This window comes from Notolabrus celidotus, chromosome 23 (assembly GCF_009762535.1).
Source record: "Notolabrus celidotus isolate fNotCel1 chromosome 23, fNotCel1.pri, whole genome shotgun sequence".
Taxonomy (NCBI): domain Eukaryota; kingdom Metazoa; phylum Chordata; class Actinopteri; order Labriformes; family Labridae; genus Notolabrus; species Notolabrus celidotus.
The window spans coordinates 20,278,908-20,297,100 of NC_048294.1; the positions used below are offsets into that span (position 1 = coordinate 20,278,908).

Here is an 18,193-nt window from a genome sequence, read left to right on the forward strand (position 1 = left end):
AAATCATGATGAGTGTCATTACTTAGATTTTAGTTAAAATAAATTCACAACAAGCATTCAATTGACTAATATTTCAAGACATAACATTTTGATTTTTTTCATAATTCTAGTGAGAACCAAAGATGAGATTAGTGCTCACTCAAATCAGTTTTTAACTCCGTTTCAGTTTTATTATGTTGTGTTCACACCTGACCAGAATAAAATAATTCAATCATTCATTCTCGGGAGTGAAGTACATGTAAAGTCAAAACAAAGACACAATTAGACGTTAGTTCTTGTCAGCAATGTGAAGGATGAATTGGATGGCGTGATTTTACTAGCACGTGCACGAATGATGCAAATTCGTTTAACGAGTCGATTTGTGCCGTGAGAATCAGAATGGAGATCCTTGGTTGGTGTATGATGTTAAAACATACAGGAAAAGGTTCATTCATTATTTCAAATGGAGGAATAGTTTAGAGTTTGTATGTGGCTACCCTGAAGTGTACGATGCACACAAAACAGGAATAAAAAGAGCTCTCTTTGAGGATAGTGCGAACAGAGCAAGTTATTCTTGCAAATAAAGCATATAACCAAAATATTCAAGTGTTCAAATACGCTCAAATAAAGGAAACAAATACTTGTATTCTTGTCTGGTGTGAACACGATAAGAGAAAAAGCTGCAAGAGGAACATCTGAAGTTTAAAAGATCTAAAAATAATTTTGTGTAATTTGTGGAATGAGATATTAGTGTAATAATTTTCTTTTTTCGTAACTCAAGCCAAAAAGATTTAGAATTAACTTGCGAGAAAGAATAAAGCAAAAAAAATTTTTTTTTTTTTTTTTTTGCATCCTGAGAACTGTGACTTTATTTCCCAAACAGTATTTTAAATCTCTTTTTTATATGTAGAAGAAAACGGCATGAGTCTGTTTGGACCAGAGTGAACAGAGTCAGACAGACTTTCAGGACACGACCCCAGCGGTTCACCTCCCCACGTCTCAAATTGGTTCAGCTTGAGTGGGAAAGAGTGGGGCTTATGTTTTCCTCCAGATGTTTCTGATAAATAGAGAAATAAAGAATAGAAGCAGACTTCTTCTTTAAAAGCTCCAAACCTTCTGTTGTTGTCGGACCCAAGAAGAAAGACAGGATCCTGTGGGCAGGCGTGCAGATACCCTGATAAGACTCCAATGTGCTCTGTGCTTTAACCTCTCCAAAAGCTCCTCTGTGCTCTCTAAACAGCAGGTTTACCTTCAGTTTACCTTCATAAAATCCAGCCGGCCCAAGTGGGAGCAGGTGAGTGTGTTCAGGCAAGGTCAGAGAGAGAAAGCTGGAGCCGTTCAGGAGGTTTGTATCGCACCTTTCACAAAGAGGAGACTCAGTAAACAGCTGCGGTCTGACAGACTCCTGATCTGCATCACACACACACACATCTTACCTTTCCTGAGTGTATTCAGACTTGAAGGTCCATCACTGAATCGAGTAATCAGCACAGTCTGCAGCACAGATTATGTAGATTTAATCTTCTCTCACAGACGCACCTGGAAATGTCACTTTCTGTGGGTGGGTGAGTTTCTGTGGAGGAGTTTTAGGGGTCACAGAGGACGGTCCAGAGGAGCATCTGAAAAGAGAAAGATGTGAGATCACTGCAGCAGATATCAGCCGTGTAGGAAGGATTGCAAGGGTTTCCACATGTATTTAAAGTCAGAGACTTTAGAAAAAATCTCAAAAAGTTCTGCAAAAATATGCAAAATGAAAAAACATCCAACCAGAAATACTGAAAAAAATCTGCTTTGGACTTCAGGGTCAACTCCTAATGCAGGGAATGATTGAAATCAATATCATACATATTAATAAAGTCATATTAATCAGATGTTTTCTCAAACTTAGCTCCTCTTTTTATATTATTTTAGGACTAAATGAGAAGAGGGTAAAACAATAATGGTGGATTTTCTCCAGTAGATGCTGAACAGGCTGTAATGGATTGCAAAGTTCCTGTTTTTGTCCCTGACAGGCTCAGGTTGTTATTCTAAGAGTCTGATGACATTACAGAAAGGATCCCTGCAGAGAGAGAGAATTGCGTAAAAAAGGGGAAGATTATTTAAAACCAGACACTCTGCCATTTAACCTCAGATCTGAGAGTTGCTGCTCTACCTCTGCCTTGGCCACTAAATATTGTGTCAGATCCAAACTAGCTAAATAAAAAAGTAAACACCTTGAAAAACAATAACTTAAACTAAATAATCAAGTTAGAAAAGCAACTGCTGTTTTTCTTTAAATAACTCAAAGCACAGTGTGCTGACAGAGGTTTTTCTAGAGGTTATTGTCTATATTGTATCTTTTTTCTCTTTCGTTATGCTTGATTCTTTATTGAATAATTAGTTTTGGTCTCAGCAGATGTGTGTCTAACATGAGTCTGGTCCTGCTGGAGGTTTCTGCCTGTTAAAGGAAGTTTGTCCTTGCCACTGTAACTTGCTAAATGCTGCAAAGTGCTCTGCTCATGGTGGATTAAGATGAGATCAGACTGAGTCCTGTCTGTGAGATGGGACTGGATCTTATCCTGTCTTGATGTTGGGTCTTTGTTAATAATAGAACATAGAGTACGGTCTAGACATGCTCTGTTTGGAAAGAGTCTGAGGATAACATCTGTTGGGAGTTGGTGCTATATAAATAATGCCTTGAAAGAGAGCGACCTGGGGCCTGTTGCATGAAACTAGGATAAGGGATTAAGCCGGGATATGTTGCTTATCCTGGCTCAACTTATCCGTGATCCGGTTGCATGAAAGTAGGATAGGAGGAAGCAGGATATTCTATGACATTAGTTACCATGGAGATTTAGTCTTTGGAGCTAGCCTGCTCCAGACCAGGCTAAGTTCCAGGATCTATTTAATCTCATCCCTTATCTCAGTCAGCAGTCACCACAAATGGAAACTAATAGTTATTCTGCTGTCCACTACACATTGTTATCACATTCAACTAGACCCACAGTCATTATTTAAACATTTGTGATCATTGATTTGTAATCATTGTAGATAAATGATGATTTTAGATGTTGCAAATTGCAATTAGATAATTTAGTTTCCACACACGCGATATATAAAATACACATCCCATATAAATACACAGAGAGTGACATGATCTTCCTTTATTGAATAAGGATAATAAAAGCAGGTAAACCATCAGCTCCTTTCAAAACTGAAGCCACACAGTGACTCTACAAGATAGAAAGCATGGAATCAAAAGCATACAACAAAATAATGCATACACAATCAGTCTGTATATAATGTCTGCACACTGAAATAAATGCAGGCCAAATCCATACACAACAAATTAACAGACAAATTAATACATGCAGTAGCCTCCCTACAAGCTTGTATACACAATATACAGTGCAATTATAAGAGGTCAAATTAATTCAAATTTGAATATATATATGTTTCTGCCACTGCAGGCCATATATAACTGAAATTTAAAGCATGTTAACTAAAGTAATTCAACTATATTGGTCCCTGACCAGCCGACCACTGTCGTCATCAGGGAACACTGCAGGCGTACAGTGTACTTACTGGATCATCATCATCATCATCATCTGGCATTGGGGGCTCCAGCAAGGAGATGGTGCTGCCAGAAACTGCAAGACAAACCAAAGTCAGATAGTCCAAATGGATTAGATATGAATGTGCTTACATCACATGTAAAGATGGAAGAAGGTACCTTGTATGAAGCGGTTAGCCTCTTGGGAGGGACATGCATTTGTTTCTGTCCCCCCAAGGATCCCCTCCAAAACTGGCCTGCCTTTATTTTGTGATAAGGCCATGTCTTCGGCTGGGGTGAGGGCGGTGGGAGGTGACCCACCACCCGTTCTTTGTATTTGGCCTCTCTTTTTGACGGCTAAAACAGTACATAATTTGTGTGAGCAGGCACCTTCTGGGTACAATGTACACTTGTGTAAGTATTAGTCAGGGGGGCACTTACCATTCTGCAAGATGTTCTTGTATTTGACTTTTACTTGCTGCCAAGTTATTTTTGGCCCAGTCATGTTTAAGCCACACACACACACACACACACACACACACACACACACACACATATAAAGAAAGTTTCTATCTTGTCCTGTAAGTAAGTATATACATATATATACACACAAACACACTTGCAGGATAAGATAGGAGAAACTTTATTTCTCCCAAGGGGAAATTAAATCAGAGAGTTATACAGTCTGATGAAGTTATATTTACACAATTTCAAACACATCTGCATCGATTCCACAACAATTTTAATTTAGTGATTATCAAGAGTGTAAGTGTGTACATGTGCACTACTTACGCATTCAGGCGATCTGCAATGGTTTCCCAAGCTTTTTGGCGCTGTTTAATTATTGATGCTGTGTTGCCTTTCTTTCTGATTTGATCTTTCACCTCTTCATATGCTTCCATGAGGATCTCCGCTTCTGACGGTGAAAAGTATGCCGCACGCGTTGCCATGGTGAATCAGTGAATCTGCGATCGATATCTGGGGTCTATTTAAGGAAGCCGCGTACGCGCACTTAGCCAGGATTGGTTTCCCCTGGCTTGATGAATCCGTGTCTGCTCATCCTGGCTTGGTCTTTGTGCAACCGACTGAGCCTGGACGCTCTTGTTTTGGATTGGGTGAACTCGGCTCAGTCATTTATCCCGGATATCTTAATCCTACTTTCATGCAACAGGCCCCAGATGTGGGTTTCTGACTTCAACAAAAGCATCTCACGCTTTAAAAATATATAATCTCTGCAGGGATCCTTCCTGTAACGCTGTCAGACACTCACATCAACAATCTGAGCCTCAACGTAGGAAAAATAAAGTCTAAGTACTTTGAAAGGAACATTTTCTGATTTTGTTGCAGCTATTACAGCACGTTTCACTGCTGCAGATTCAAACTTGAAAACTCTAAACTAAAAAAATATATAGGGCACAGGTTCAAAAATATAAAAGTAGTACCCTCAAAGTAAAAAATATATTTTTTATTTTAATCAAGAGGTTTTTATCCTTTTCAGGCGGATTTTAACATTTCATTTTATATCTAATAATTAATATTTCAGATTTTTGATGGTTTTAATCTTTTATCTTTTGTTGTTTTTATTCTTCCAAAATTGTTTTATTTCCTTTTATTTGTCTTCCTCAAATTTCTCTTTTGTCTTTTAATTTTTGTCTTATTTATAAAGCACTTTGTAACCCTGTTTTGAAAGGGCTTCATAAATAGGATTATTATTGTTAAATCGCAGCCATTACAGCCTGCTTCTGCTGCTGGTCGAAGCAATCTGATGCAGATAATCTCAAAATCGACTCGTATTCATCACTTAAAGAACCATTTAGGGAAAGGGATGATTTATCCAGCTGAGATCAGATGATCAGAGCACAGAGTGAAGAGCAGAGCGACGGTTGTTTTTTGTGAACTGATATTTTAAGAAGAAGAAGAAGAAGAATAGAAAACTAAAACCTCCCCCACACTCCGATCTAAAGGATTCATGACCACCACAGTCTGAGTGACAGAAAGCCTTCATTAAGATTCACATCAGATCTCCATCCTCTCCATTAAACATCCCATCTTCATATTTTGCATCAGGACGGAGCGTGTGCTTGTTTTTATTTTGAAGCGTCTGGTTTCATGGAAGTGGAAAAAGTCTGTCTTTAATGGCTTTTCATTTCAGAGCTGCAGGCAATAAACACTCAACATTTGGCAGAGTGCGTGGATGTCGCTGATATCCACTTTATATGAGATTGAAATTTGCTACAGAATGTCATTGAGCCTGTCTTATAAATTTGTTTAACTCTTTCAGCGCCGGGTTGGCCTTTACAGTCAAACCTAAAACAACACATATATCAGACTTTACTGACGGACTGAAGCCCAAGGTTCAGATCAAAGCAGAAACTGAGTCCTGAGGGTTCAACGAGGAAAGAGTGGTCAGCTAGGACAACATCACTCAGCAATCAGCTGCTCTGGAGCTACAACCCTGACTCAAAAAACGTTAAAAATGAACACTAAACGCTCCTGTGAGGTTTTCAGCTGGTCTTGAAACAAGTTGAAATGAGAATTTAGGGCTATGAGTTAAAAAAAGAAAACAAGACTATTACAAAATAAAAAGACGTTGCATTTAGTGTAGGGTAGGTGTCCGATGAGGCTACAGTGACAGAAAGCCCCTTTTCCCACTTCTTCTACACAGGAAGTGATACATTCAACTTTCAAAGAAAGCAGAATGAGATATTTGTCAGAAAACATGATAAGAGATGAAGGCACCACTTTGTCCACAGGGGGCGCCAAAATCAACACAAACAGAAAGTTCCTCACTAGAGCTTTAATTTAAACAAACATTTTTTCAACAAGTACTGATTTTAAAAAATTTAAAAAAAAGTTTTAGTTCCTGAAGATAAAATATATATAAATATAGTTTTGTAAATCTGAATTTAATGTCTGCAAATTCATTAAAGTTTTCACCACATCCAGATTCTTTGTCATCAGTGACATCAGCCATCTGCTACAGAAGAGGGGTTTCGAAGACTGACGATGGGGCCACCCTCTATGAAATGTGAACTCCACCTAACCTTGTCAATCTAAAAACACAAGCAAAGAAGTGGAGCTGAGGCCAGACTTTAGACCTGTCTGTCAACCCAGTCAAACCCATAATAATGCAAACGTGTATACAGAAAATTACATAACACCTGAATGAGCTAGATAACCATTTTTTTATTCAACCAGGCTGTAAACATGTTCTTCTCTGCATTAACAATGGGACCTAATGGGGATTCCTCGGCTTTTGCAGCCAGCCTCTAGTGGACACTCAGGGAACTGCAGTTTTTTGCACTTCTGCACTGGCTCCATTTTTCAAAACCATGTTTCTGCAGATAAATCTCACGTTTGAAATAAATTTAACTCACTTTATATTTGATGCTTTCTAATGATATTGATACTTCACTCTGCATCCGAAATTCTTTGGAACCGAGAATTTGACAATATATTTGACAATAGAGTAAAAAATATGACACAGTCAGACTAAAAGAGCAAAAAGGCAAAGAAGGAAAGCTCTTTTCTTTTTGGTCCTTGAAGTTTTCTCCATGAGTGATGTTTCTAACATAAAATAAAGAAGTTAAGTTTAAATTTTTGATTAACAAAGAACTCCTCGACCTGTTGAGCCACCACAAGGACGTCACTCTACCCTGAAGCGAACAGTGTTGCTGTAATAAGCTTTAAGAAAGGATTTTTGAATGTTATGAACTCCAAAGTGTGTTTTTATTTATACTACTATCACTTTATTTTGTTACGGTCCACAGCGCATATTCCCAAGGTTGTATTTTATCAAATTAACAGAGAGATACTGACACAGAAAACCTGAGGCCAGATCGTTTAACTCTGCAGAACAGTCGATGTTCTGGGTCTCTGGGTGTAAAATGAACCTTCCACATAGTCGTATAAAAAGTGAGGGGTGACCGAATGCAGAGAGATAAATCATAAATAGCAAACAAAGCTTAAATTGTGTCAAAAAGCATCTCATCTGACCTTCCTCTGCTCTCCTCTTCCTCTCAGGACTCCCTGTGTTCCCCTCAGCTCATCACGGAGGACGAGGGGCTGAGTCGTCTGGCTCACACCGTCCAGGTGCTGGTGGATCTTACCGATGGCTCCCAGCCCCGGGGCCTCAAACAGGAGAGAGCAGGAGCTGCTGGTTCAACACAATGTTAGTGACTGTAACTGTAGAGATGTAACCGGATCACACTGAAGAGATCAGTCTGAGGACCTGTGTTTGTTTTTCAACATTATTCTATGCAAAAGTTAAATTCATGAAACAATAAAAAGACTAGATGACTTCAAGGACTTTGCCTTTCTTATGTCTGGCTGTAAAGAACAGACTCCTCACCTGAGTTTATGTTCTCAATCTCTAGTTTCAAGTATTTTTCTATACAGCATGATGTTCAATTAGTCAACTATGGTCCCATTTAAAAACATTTTTTCTTAGCTCTGACCTTATTCACAGAATGTTCCATTTTGTTCTCAGAATTCTAGAACATCTGCTGTTGCTCTCCATACAGACTGTTTTTCCTGCAGATACCTGATTGGTTGATACTTGGTAATTAAGGGTCTTAAGAAAACTACTTTTACAATGTTTGTTTGTTGAATGGAGGGCTATAAAAGAGGATTAGAGACACTGATGTTTTTTTTAGGTCTGACCTACAAGGAATGTTCCTTTTGTTCTCAGAATTCTGAGATCAAAGACAGAATTCTTGAACTCTGCCTTTGATCTCAGAATTCTAGAACACCTGCTGTTGCTCTCCATGCAGACTGTTTTTCCTGCTGACACCTGATTAGTGGATACTACGCAGACTACAGACAAAGACCAGAACTCTTCTCAGACTAAATTCTAGACCCTGAGATCTAATCCAATGAGAATCTGTAATTACAGGTTAGTTGTAGCTGAAAGTAAAAAGCTTTGTCAGGTCTGTCCTCAAGAGGAGAAGAAAACTGCTTTTACAATGTTTGTTTGTTGAATGGAGGTGGGATCCATCATTTCTGATGCATTCCAGGAAGTCAGGAAATCTAAACTCTGATTGTCTTTAGTGACACAGCATCAAGCAGATTTGTGTCTCAGTGTAAATGTTTGATCTAGAACAGATTGTTAGCTGCTCTTTATGCAGATATCTGTTTATAGAGAGAAAGAAATCCCCCTCAGATTACCTGCAGGTGAGCCGGGATGTCATTACGCTGGATTGTGCTCCTCCTGATTTTGCTCTCCATACAGACTGGTATTCCTGCTCATACCTCACTGGTGAATACAATTTTAACTAAAAACAGAAACCAGAACACTTCTCATATTTAAATGGAGACCCTACTGACTGGAGTTTGCAATGGTTTAACGGTATTATAGTAATCCTTGACCATATATAGTTCCTAGCTCACGATGCAGGATGCAGAATACATCATTTTGGTTTTGGATAAAATGAAATAAAACATCCATCACATCAAGGGAGAGATTTTTTTGTGAAGGCTCTTTTTCTAAAAATGTTCAGGGCCCCAAACTGTAAAAGTGCACCAAATTTCATGCTTTTGAAAATGAACACATCACCTGTAAAAATACCTCAATGCTATATTAAACAGCATGTAAAACAGCAGCTGTTGGAAGCAGCAGCAGACAAAAAGGGAAATGAGAAGCATGCAGCCATTTTGGAGCTGGTTATCATTCTGAAGTGCAGGTTTATTTTTGTCTAACCAGTCTACCTGTGCCTGTCCAGGGCTGTCAAAGCAAAGAAAACATCACAAACACTCGTGGTTTAGAATTGGAGATGCTGCTTTTAAAGCCTCAGTCAGCTTCAGTGGTGAAAAGATACCGCTGTGAGTGTGAAGGTTAAATTAACGATGCAAAATGCTCCCGTCCAGAGAAAGGTGCGTTGGTGTCTGTTAGAAACACAGTTCTCACATGACTCATTCTTCTAAATGTTGCAAAGCTGTTGCAAAGTGTTACACACCGTCAGGCGAGATGAAACATTCAGCTGGGGCTGAAATACATTTCTTATATCTTATTTTTTGGAGCAGCACAGGATGCATGCTGTGAATCAGGAAGATGATGCTGGATCTGGTGCAACCACCTCCAAAGACTTTTTTGCTACATGAGTATTTTGTCAAACACCACCAATCCATTCACTTTATTTCAAAAGAGAAAGTCCAAACAGAATACTAAATATGTTTTCTGCAGCTTTTGGCATTCAGCTGTGTCTTTTTTTTCTGTGTTGAAGTTTTCAAGTGTATAGGGATAAATGGCTGAATAAAATCCATATTTTTAAGCTTTTAAATCAGTCGATGTATTTTTTAAGATGTACCTCACAGCAGTTGTGTGTTTAGTTTTTAACTTTGTTTAATAAGACGTTTTTAATGGCTACCAGGGAGGAAAACCTGAACCAGGTGCTGTGGTCGTTCATGAAAACCTGTTCACTCTGCCTCGACTCATTGGAAACTTAGTTTCCAATTATTCCCCAAGTGTGTTAAATACTTGATTCTGATGCCAGGAACAACCTGATCACACATCATATCATATCAATCCACTTAAAGTCACATTACCCACCTGCCTGTTGACACCATAGACTGTATATATAATGGACAGTGTCGCTCCGCCTTTTCCCATTGTACGATTTTGTAGCAAAAATATCCCGTTCCAGAATGCTGCCATCTTGTAAATTTTCTGCAGCAAGAGTGCGCAGTTGGGAATTTGTGTTTCCACGGTAACAAGCTCCGCCCTACAGCATAGCACCCCGAGGTCCTACAGAGTTTCTCTCTACGGCAGCTGTCAATCAAAGTAAACCCGGATGTAAAACCCAGTTTTTTAACCTCTGATAACTAACGAAAAAGAAACTGTTCAGAAAAAAGAGGCCTTGAAAACAAAACAGTCAAATACTAATTACATATCACCACAGCATACGGATGTGAGAAACATTCGTACAACGTGTATTTATTTTTTAAAGTTTGACAGCAGACCCATTCAAATGAATGGAGGAGACTGAGTTTTTTAACTAAACTGCATCCAGCCACTAGGGGGAGCAGTTTTTGTGGTGGCCTCGCTTCAAGCTGAGCAAGATGACGACCATTTTATATACAGTCTATGGTTGACACTGTGGTAAAAACATTAGAATGGAATGGATCGGAACAGAACAGAATAGATTGAAGTAGAGGAGAATATGCAGTTTTGATGTTTGAGACAACCTGATCACATATGTCATATCAAACCAATCAACAGAAAGTAGTCTGTCTCATTTCCCCTCCGCCTGTTGACACTGTGGTAAAATCATTAGAGTGGTCTCAGGCTGGTCTTGAGAGTGAGGAAATACTGACAGTTAGCAGGCAGAGATGTGAGAGCAGCCTGAGGAGCTACTGGACCTCAACCATCTCTGACAGAGTAAACTGGAGAAACATCCTGTCCTGTGATCCAGGCAACGGCAGCAGAGCTGGAGAGACTGAAAGTCATCATTCATTAATCTAACTGCTGAATGTTTATCCTCCACTGATGTCTGAGAAACATTTATACTACCACTAACTTCCTAAAAAGTATCTTTATGTTTTTATGGGCTGCTGAAAAAATAAAGTGTTTGTATTCACTTACATTCCTACTTATTTCAGAACTTGAGATGAAATATTCATTCCTATCTTTCTAACCCAATGCTACCTTTAAACTTACCCACACCCCCTTTATCTCCACACTTGGAAAGATGTGATTTTCTTTTATTATTGGAACCAAGAATAAGCTCTGTGCATAGATGCTGCTTTGACCTTGACTCTGGGACAAGAATCCATTTAAAAAGTTCTGTCTAAAGATTCTCGCCTTGGGCACAATTTGTCAGGAAGACATGTAACAGTATTTTCTTTAAAAGATTCTCACCCTAACATGCCCTGAGACAAATTAAATTCCACTGAGCCCCTGTTTCAAGTTGAGGCAGAAACTATCCTTATCAAGAAATGTCACAAAAAGTTACAAAATGTTTTTAAATTTGGACTTTTCTCTTTAGGTGTTTGCAGCAAGAGTTTAAGAGAGCATCGGCATCAGGCCAAATAAGTTTTGGTTAAGTGACTTCTGAATCTCTAATCAGGGGTGTGAATTCATAGTACATTTGTAGTTGGAGTAGAATCGACCAATCAGGTGTCAGCAGGCTTTGGAATCTGCAGGAAAAAAAACGTCTGTATGGAGAGCAAAAGCAGGAGGAACATAAATCCAGCATAATGACATTCCAGCTTCCATGGTTGTTAATGTGAGGAGGATTTCTTTCTCTCTATAAACAGATGTCTGAATAAAGAGCAGCTAACAATCTGTTCTAGATCAAACATTTACACTGAGACACAAATCTGCTTGATGCTGTGTCACTAAAGACAATCAGCGTTTAGATTTCCTGACTTCCTGGAATGCATCAGAAATGATGGATCCCACCTCCATTCAACAAACAAACATTGTAAAAGTAGTTTTGTTCTCTTCTTGAGGACAGACCTGACAAAGCTTTTTACTTTCAGCTACAACTAACCTGTAATTACAGATTCTGATTCAGAAACATATTGAATCTGGATCTCAAGGTCTAGATTTTAGTCTGAGACGTGTTCTGGTCTCTGTCTGTAGTATCGACCAATCAGGTATCAGCAGTTCTAGAATTCTGAGAATCAAAGGCAGAGTTCAAGAATTCTGTCTTTGACCTCAGGATTCTAAGAAAAAATTGAACACTTTGGGTCAGACCGAAAAAACATCAGTGTCTGTAATCCTCTTTCATAGACCTCCATTCATCAAACAATTTAAAAGTAGTTTTCTTCTCCTCCTGAGGACAGACCTGACAAACTTGACTTTTGACTAATCTGCATCATGATGTTTTTATTTCAGCAAATTTAAGACCCGTCAATTAAAAAAACATCACAAGAACATCAGTTTCTGTTTCAGGTTCATACCACTGAAGGAACGAACTTACTGTTTACTGTGAAAGTGAGACTCACCAAAAACAGATGACTGGGCGCTCCTTTGAGGGTTTTAATGAACCAAGAAATGACAGCCTTTTAAAAATCCTTTTCCAGACATATCTGGAGGAGTTTCAGTTTGCTTTTATCTGAACACACGATCACTACTCAAATAAGTAAGTAGCTGGATGCACAGAGAGGAAAGTCCTCTCTGAACATCACGTGTTTACTTCGACTTCACTGTATGTAATCTCTTCAGACGATAGCCAACAGGTACCAAGATTGCTGAATGTTACTTTTATTTATTTTGTGCTTTGAGGGGGTAAAAATTAAGCCTAATTAAACTTTATTTGCAGAGACAGACTGCACAACCTGGAGACCGAAAGAGGATAAAAAGAGACAGTTTCACAGCAGCACTTGAGCGCTAAGTTAAGTGCTAAGCTATGAGGCAAACAGCTTGCCAGAATGGCCTGGCGTTCATCTGTTTACTCCACTGCATCACCAAAGACAAGCTCTTCATCACACCTCCTCTCTATCAGGGCAGAGACGGAGAGTGCTGCCTTCCCTTTATTAATCAGCTCGGTCTTTAATCACGAGTCAATTAGCAGCGTGGCCTAATTGACTATCATCTTAATTGCTCTATCACGCTCCGCCCTGGAGGACCGTCTGCTGCCAGCTTATCGCAGCTCCCCTCGATAAGACACACGCCTAATGAATGCTCACACTCGTGGAAACGAAGTCGGTTCGATTCCTCTCACGTCTTGAGCGTGTTCCCCCCGTGAGGACCAGCCTGACATTTATGGGATGTAATTGAAGACGGGTATGAACCCCCACGCTCAGACAGAGATGGATATCAGCGAGCAGCAGATCTGTCGTCCTGCTTCATCAGCGCGAGAAGAGGTGAAGAAGGTGACTGTTAAATGAGGATGATTCTGATAAAACAGCAGCTCCAACACGGGCGCTGAGGATTTTATTCACACTGTGATTCACTTTGTCTCTGAGTCAGTCTGGTTTTATCTCCACAGATCGAGGCGAAGGACGAGAGTCTTGGTGCTCAAAGTGTTTAAGTTTAGCTTTGTAAACAAGTATTGACCAACAAGCTTTGGCTGTGCATCGGAAATCTGTCCCTGTGAAGAGCAAACGAGGCCGTAAACATCGGCAGAGAGACAATCTTAATACCCATCAGCTATGATCAGACCACAACTTTACTTTTCTGAACTCTACAAAGAAAATCAGTGAGATTAAAATCCAATCAAAAGTGTTTAATCTCAATTTAAATTGGTATAACCCCATCCCCCGAAAAGAAGATTCTGTGGATATTAAAGTGCGAAAAAGGATCAAAATGATGCTGAAATAACTAAAGTAAGTTACAGAACTGGAGGGGGTGAAAAGATTTGATTTTTTAAGTTATAGTGCAGCATGAAACCAAGATTTAAACTTCTAAATGTTCGTCTTCTTGATGTAATCTCCGGAGGTCAGAACAATCAACAGTCCTGTGCACAAAGTGATATTGGAAAATTCAACTAGCGTACTAATACATCCCAAAATAAATTATTTAAGCAGCTCGTATCTTTAATCTCTTTCTTCCCTTAGTTAGTGGCCATAACATCCTTCAGAGTGGAGCCCAGTCATCTGTTTGTGGTAGGTCTCAGTTTCACTGTAAACAGTAAGTTCCACAGAGGCTTCACTCTGGATTCCTTCAGCGGTATGAACCTGAAACAGAAACTGATGTTCTTGTAATTAACGGGTCTTAAGTTTGCTGAAATAAAAACATCATGATGCAGATTAGTCAAAAGTGAAGCTTTGTCAGGTCTGTCCTCAAGAGGAGAAGAAAACTACTTTAACAATGTTTGTTTGTTGAATGGAGGTCTATGAAAGAGGGTTAGAGACACTGGTCACAGTTACATGATGTTTTTTAATTCCGAATTAATAATTCCGAATTAAATAATTTGGAATTAAAGTATTCTCCTTTGTGTTTACAGGGAAATAGTAATTCTGAATTGAGGTTTACATGGAAAACACATTTAATCGTCTTTATTCAATTCCACTTAAGGTCTGGGGGTTGGGAAGGGTTCTGATTGGACAGGGGCGGGCGTGCCGTATTTACGTTTACCAGAAGAAAACAGACTCCAGTTCCTGCTTCTTTTATTTTCGGTTACAACATGGAAGACCACACAATAAGTGCCATTTTCGCTTTGATTCTGATTATAGTTTTGAAAAAGCAGCTCAACACAAACATACTGCTTCACTTTTGTCAGCTGAGGAGGAGAAGAGAGAGGACCGGAGAAGGGAGGTGGAAGACCGTACTTTGGCGAATCAAAGCAGGTTAGTGCAACAGCTGCTCTACCTCAGCCTGAAATATGTGCCAGCCAGCGCGGAATATGTGCGTCATGGCGACAGGACAAGGGAACGGGCATGCACAGAACGACCGGAATTAATTTAAAGCGGAATGAACGTATACATGATAGAGGAAATATTCAATTCGGATTTAAAATCAGAGTAAACCAGACACTTACTTCAGATTTAAGTTTAATTTGGAACGATCATTTCATTTGGAATCAGGTGTTTACATGGTCATTTTTAATCTTTTTAAAGAGGATTTCATTTTAATTCTGAATTAAAGAGGTATTAAAAGTCTCATGTAAACGTAGCCACTGATGTTTTTTTTTAAGTCTGACCTTCTTCACAGAATGTTCCATTTGTTCTTAGAATTCTGAGATCAAAGACAGAATTCTAGAATTCGGTCTTTGATCTCAGAATTCTAGAACACCTGCTGTTGCTCTCCATACAGACTGTTTTTCCTGCTGACACCTGATTGGTCGATACTACTCCAACTAAAGACAGAGACCAGAACCCTTCTCAGACTAAAATCCAGACCCTGAGATCCAGATTCAACATGTTTCTGAATCAGAATCTGTAATTACAGGTTAGTTGTAGCTGAAAGTAAAAAGCTTTGTCAGGTCTGTCCTCAAGAAGAGAACAAAACTACTTTTACAATGTTTGTTTTGTTGAATGGAAGTGGGATCCATCATTTCTGATGCATTCCAGGAAGTCAGGAAATCTAAACACTGATTGTCTTTAGTGACACAGCATCAGGCAGATTTGTGTCTCAGTGTAAATGTTTGATCTAGAACAGATTGTTAGCTGCTCTTTATGCAGATATCTGTTTATAGAGAGAAAGAAATCCTCCTCAGATTACCTGCAGGGGAGCCGGGGTGTCATTACGCTGGATTGTGCTCCTCCTGATTTTGCTCTCCATACAGACTGTGATTCCCTGCCTATACCTGATTGGTCAATACTATTTCCCCATATTCTTGTATGATGATCCTTTATGCCACACGTTAGTATTTATTGATGCACGACAGTGAGAGAGCTGGTGACTTCGCTTGCACTCCACCCCAGTCCGCATGAGGACGGTCTCTTTCTGCAGGTCAGATTAGTGCTCAAACAAAATCCAAGAAAGTTTAACAGGAGTTCAGAATTTATACTGTGAGCATAAGATCTTATTGAATGTACACAAAATGTTCCTTCCTTTGGTCCAGTATGTAAGTAAAATGGGGAAAGGACATTAAAAAGAAAGCAGATTGCCAAAAATGTATTCTGACTACTTTAAACTGCTATAAATTAATGTCTTCTGCAGAATGAAAGCAAATAGATTTCACTTTCCAGCTTCTTTTAGGCTCTGCATCAAACTTCAGTCAGGATTTAACAGGTGGTTCTTCACGGAGGGAGACGGTAACTTTCATTTCTTCAGAGATGGTCTCCTGTGAATCTCCCAGATCCTTCTCAAGTCATCCAATGATGCTTACACTTACAACCTCTGACCTCTCCTTAGTGGATGTTGGATTGTTTTTATCTCCTCCTTGTGTTCAGTCTCTCGTCTCAGATGCTGTTTCATGCTGTAGCTTCCCTCGGCTCTGACGTGTTATAGAGCGATGACCTCTGCGGTCTCTGTGGATACTCCCCGCTCCTGTTGGTCTGACTAACCGCAGAGAAAGCCTCCGTCTTTTTGATCTCTCTGAGGAACATCATCAGAATCCAAATGTTGTAAAAGTTCCTCTGAATGAACCGCAGTTAACCGCAGTTAACGTTTGCTGTTGCTGTTAACGCTGGCTCTGAGCTTTGATGCTGAGCAATAATCAGTGTGTGGGAGGAAACTTTAAAATCAGAGCTTTGTGAGATTCCAATTACTCCACGGAGGAAGACACTGAGGCACGGCAAAGATACCCGAGGGAGGAGACTAGTTCAGTTAACTTAAGCTGTTAAGATTGACTGAATGTTAAAGCTCCTCTGAGAAGCTTTATTCTGGTTATAGATCAGTCTTATCACCACTGAGGCTCCTTTATGACCTACCAAAACAAAACAGACTATCAGTGAAACATTCAACTTTTCTATATCATCATTTTTAAAGCCTGAATCTGCTGCTGCAGGCGTCGGACTCAGCAGAGATTGAGTGATGCAAACGCTCCTTACACAGTTAGAGGACTAAATCAGTGCAGAGATAAGATACACAGCTTTGTCCATATGAAATCTGAGGAGCAATTAGCCTTCACCAGAGACTTTAACTGATACACACCCTTGTATCTAAACAACACTCACTGATCACTGATTGGACGCTGAAGCAGATCAGACTACACTGAAAATTCACAACATCCATCATGAAACAGACTTTAAGGTAACGCTGGACGATATTGAAAATTATGTTATCATAATAAATGTTTTCAGATCAGTCGATATCGATGATTATCATGGTAAAAATCTAATCATTTTTTCATTTCAATTCAAAGGCTGATTTTTGCTCCTGAGTGAAAGTTGAAGACGGTTTGTTATCTTGTATTTGAATTTAGTTTTCTGATCAGCTTCTTGAATCCATCATTTCTGACAGTGCTAACAGGAAGCAGGTCTTTTATGTAAGATGAGATTTTTGTGACATTTTAGTTTGTACATTTTAATTTTTCTCCGGTTGAGATAATTTACATAATTTGATTTAAATTTACAACAAAAATATATCAGTTTATAGAGTATTGTTTTGACTTCAGTCAGACAACTCACGTTTACTCATTACTCAGCATAGATTATTTAAATGCAGACATTTAGGAGCAATGAGATAGGACTAACCCCCTCGGAGCCCGCAAGTGGATGCCGGGGGAGGAGGTGGGTACGAAGTTTTCACACAGCACTGAGCAGGACAGCAGGAGCACTTGCAAACCAGAGGCAGAGACGGGGAGACTTGCAGCTTAGATAGACCGCCAATGAGAGGATGTTGAGATCAGCTGGTAGGGAGGGCGATGACGTGTCAGTATGAATGAGCGCAGCTTGAGTTGTCCCGCTGAACTAGCTAGCAGGCGGCGCTCCATTTGTGCACTCACCCTTTAAAATTACTAAGGGTTACAGGCAGAGTGATATTAATTCCCACAGTGCAGTGAATGCATCACGGTTATTCATGATGGTCGCGGTGGACATTAAACTTGTCTGAAATGCACAGCAGAAGTTGTTTCTGTGCTCTTCCTTTACCCACATCCTGAGTTTATTTAATAAAGTGTATGAAGTTAATAGTTAACACAGTGTCAGACTAATGACTCTGCTTTGAGCTGGTAGGTTTTGAGTTTTCTTCAGTGTCGCTGTCGCTCGTTTCAGCTGTGTTTACATTCCACTCCAAATGTCTTTAAGCCCCGCCTACCTCTCACCCTGCAACATGATTGATTATTCAGTTTCATCAGGTTCAATTACAGTTATAAATGTATTAAATATTTGTTATATTTATATTGAGAAAAA

The 18,193-nt window shown here is 39.4% G+C and overlaps 1 protein-coding gene and 1 long non-coding RNA gene across 2 annotated transcripts in view; both read left to right on the plus strand.

The window, feature by feature from the left end:
* lrch4 (leucine-rich repeats and calponin homology (CH) domain containing 4) overlaps positions 1-7,816 on the plus strand; it is a 59,597-nt gene extending 51,781 nt beyond the window's left edge. The window contains exon 18 of the mRNA XM_034676411.1: positions 7,535-7,816. Within this exon, the coding sequence (XP_034532302.1) occupies positions 7,535-7,687 (153 nt within the window). The 3' untranslated portion in view covers positions 7,688-7,816. The remainder of the gene's footprint in view (positions 1-7,534) is intronic.
* A 4,684-nt stretch (positions 7,817-12,500) lies between these two features.
* LOC117807235 lies at positions 12,501-14,114 on the plus strand. Its single transcript, XR_004629930.1, has 3 exons — positions 12,501-12,594; positions 12,775-13,327; positions 13,444-14,114. It is a non-coding gene; the product is annotated as an uncharacterized LOC117807235 (long non-coding RNA).
* The last annotated feature ends 4,079 nt before the right edge of the window (positions 14,115-18,193 follow it).